This window comes from Rhinopithecus bieti, unplaced genomic scaffold, assembly GCF_001698545.2.
Source record: "Rhinopithecus bieti isolate Rb0 unplaced genomic scaffold, ASM169854v2 scaffold_65107, whole genome shotgun sequence".
Lineage (NCBI taxonomy): Eukaryota > Metazoa > Chordata > Mammalia > Primates > Cercopithecidae > Rhinopithecus > Rhinopithecus bieti.
This window is the reverse complement of record NW_016824414.1, coordinates 1-2,964: the sequence shown is the minus strand read 5'-3', so window position 1 is coordinate 2,964 and position 2,964 is coordinate 1. Positions and strand designations below refer to the sequence as shown.

At 55.3% G+C, this 2,964-nt stretch overlaps 1 protein-coding gene across 1 annotated transcript; it reads left to right on the top strand.

The window, feature by feature from the left end:
- Positions 1–6: 6 nt before the first annotated feature.
- HEXIM1 (HEXIM P-TEFb complex subunit 1) lies at positions 7–2,838 on the top strand. Its single transcript, XM_017862333.1, has one exon. It carries the CDS (start codon positions 1,644–1,646, stop codon positions 2,721–2,723), a length of 1,080 nt encoding a protein of 359 aa, XP_017717822.1. The 5' UTR covers positions 7–1,643; the 3' UTR covers positions 2,724–2,838.
- The last annotated feature ends 126 nt before the right edge of the window (positions 2,839–2,964 follow it).

Sequence of the window (2,964 nt, the reverse complement as noted above, 5' to 3'; positions counted from 1 at the left end):
TTTCCGATCTCGGCCCAAAGAAGAGGCTTGGCCGCGAATCACCGGTTTGCATTGGCCCCTGGGGCGTGGGCGGCTTTCTGAGACCAGGCTGGGGCTGGGACTCCGCCACCTTCAACTAAGGGTACCCAAGTCAGTCCGGGAGTCGGCGTCACTGGGACTCGAACCTGTCTTTTCGTCTTCCGAGGCCTAGTGCGAACCTGCTGCGCTAAACTCAGTCACACTGTCCCTTTAAGGCGGCACTTTTTATTCTTCATTTGTTTACTTCTTCATGCGCTTTTCGGGCTTTACAAAATGTGCTCGCGATATCCTTCCGCAAGTGTCAATCTCAGGCACTCACCACCCGCCTTGAAGCCGTTTCTGTAACCTTAAGAATAGCGAGTTAGCAGCCGTGGGCCGACATCTCTCTTTATAGGATTTAATTCTTATACATTTTAGGGACTACTTTTTAGGAATAAACCATTCTTGCGTTAGTTAATAAAGGTTCATAACCTTCGGAACCCTTCCGCTGAGAACAGAATAGGATAATAGCCTTCATAACGCACCTTTTCATAAAAATATCCTGTGTGGACTCTCAAAGGCCATCGAATCTTCTCGTATTCCTGAAACAGAATGGTACGGTCCAGAACCCGCCCCATCTTCTCGGCGATTGGCCGTCCTTCCTCAGCGAGTCGTGTGATTTTTCACCAATGGCCGCTCGCGTTTCTTTAGCGAGGGCTAAGCGATGGAAGGAGGTGGCCAGGGAGACGCCCCCTACGCGTTCTGGGATTGGCTACGTCGCACGGCGCGCGAGGACGGCGGGCCCGAAAGATAAGAACTACGACTCCCGGCTCCCCGCAATGGGAACTCCATTACGCATGCGCATGGGCGGGGCGAACAAGCTTCTATATAAAAAGGGCGCAGAGGGCTGGGAGGCAGCAGTTGGAAGTTGGCAGGTGGAGAGGCAGGTTGGGAGGGAAAGTCGGGGGAGGAGGCGGAAGAGGAGCTGTGGGAAGCGGGAGGAGGGAGGGAGGAAAAGAGGAGGAGGCGGAGGAGAACTGAGCAGAGCAGAGCAGAGCAGAGCATCGAGCCAAAGGGGAGATGAGTTTGTCTGTCCTCTGCTGAGGCTCCGGCCGGGCCTAGGGAACTGGGAGCTTGGGTGGAAGCGACACCCGTGGAAGTGGGAGGAGGTGGCTCCGGGACTTTAACCCCTTGTGGGCTCTGCGGCAGGGGATTTAACCCTTTGTGGATCTGGCCCCTCGGAGGCAGCGTCATCGGTAGTTTTAACCCCTTCGGGGCTGGGTTTCACCCACTGGACTTACCCTCATCACCTTGCTTACCAACTCCTTTATTGGGGTGCTCCGCTTGGAGGTTTGAGGCCCACCTCCGCACATTACGTACTGTTCCTGCCGCTGCACCCCCTTGGACCCGCTAGCTGGCCGCACTGTGGGCGCTTAACCCTTTACTGACTTGAGCTCCCCAGATTGCAATTGGAGTTTGCTGACAGAAGGACTAGCTAAAGGCGTCACTGCAGGAATTACAAACTGAAGAGGACTCTGTTGGACTGTTTTTCTTTTCTTTTTTTTTTTTTTGTTTAAGAACTCCCATTTTTTTTCCTTGAGGACTTACTAGCCAAAATTTCTCAAACTTCGAGGACTCTACTAGCCATGGCCGAGCCATTCTTGTCAGAATATCAACACCAGCCTCAAACTAGCAACTGTACAGGTGCTGCTGCTGTCCAGGAAGAGCTGAACCCTGAGCGCCCCCCAGGCGCGGAGGAGCGGGTGCCCGAGGAGGACAGTAGGTGGCAATCGAGAGCGTTCCCCCAGTTGGGTGGCCGTCCGGGGCCGGAGGGGGAAGGGAGCCTGGAGTCCCAACCACCTCCCTTGCAGCCCCAGGCCTGTCCAGAATCTAGCTGCCTGATAGAGGGCGAGAAGGGCCAGAATGGGGACGACTTGTCCGCTGGCGGCGACTTCCCGCCGCCGGCAGAAGGGGAACCGAAGCCCGAGGCCGAGCTGCTCGCCCAGCCTTGTCGTGACTCCGAGGCCAGTAAGTTGGGGGCTCCTGCCGCAGGGGGTGAAGAAGAGTGGGGACAGCAGCAGAGACAGCTGGGCAAGAAAAAACATAGGAGACGCCCGTCCAAGAAGAAGCGGCATTGGAAACCATACTACAAGCTGACCTGGGAGGAGAAGAAAAAGTTCGACGAGAAACAGAGCCTACGAGCTTCAAGGATCCGAGCCGAGATGTTCGCCAAGGGCCAGCCGGTCGCGCCCTATAACACCACGCAGTTCCTCATGGATGATCACGACCAGGAGGAGCCGGATCTCAAAACCGGCCTGTACTCCAAGCGGGCCGCCGCCAAATCCGACGACACCAGCGATGATGACTTCATGGAAGAAGGGGGTGAGGAGGATGGAGGCAGCGATGGGATGGGAGGGGACGGCAGCGAGTTTCTGCAGCGGGACTTCTCGGAGACATACGAGCGGTACCACACGGAGAGCCTACAGAACATGAGCAAGCAAGAGCTCATCAAGGAGTACCTGGAGCTGGAGAAGTGCCTCTCGCGCATGGAGGACGAGAACAACCGGCTGCGGCTGGAGAGCAAGCGGCTGGGCGGCGACGACGCGCGTGTGCGGGAGCTGGAGCTGGAGCTGGACCGGCTGCGCGCCGAGAACCTCCAGCTGCTGACCGAGAACGAACTGCACCGGCAGCAGGAGCGAGCGCCGCTTTCCAAGTTTGGAGACTAGACTGAAACTTTTTGGGGGAGGGGCAAAGGGGACTTTTACAGTGATGGAATGTAACATTATATACATGTGTATATAAGACAGTGGACCTTTTTATGACACATAATCAGAAGAGAAATCCCCCTGGCTTTGGTTGGTTTCGTAAATTTAGCTCTATGTAGCTTGCGTGCTTTCTCCTGTTCTTTTAATTATGTGAAACTGAAGAATTGCTTTTCTTGTTTTCCTTTTAGAAGATTTTTTCCTT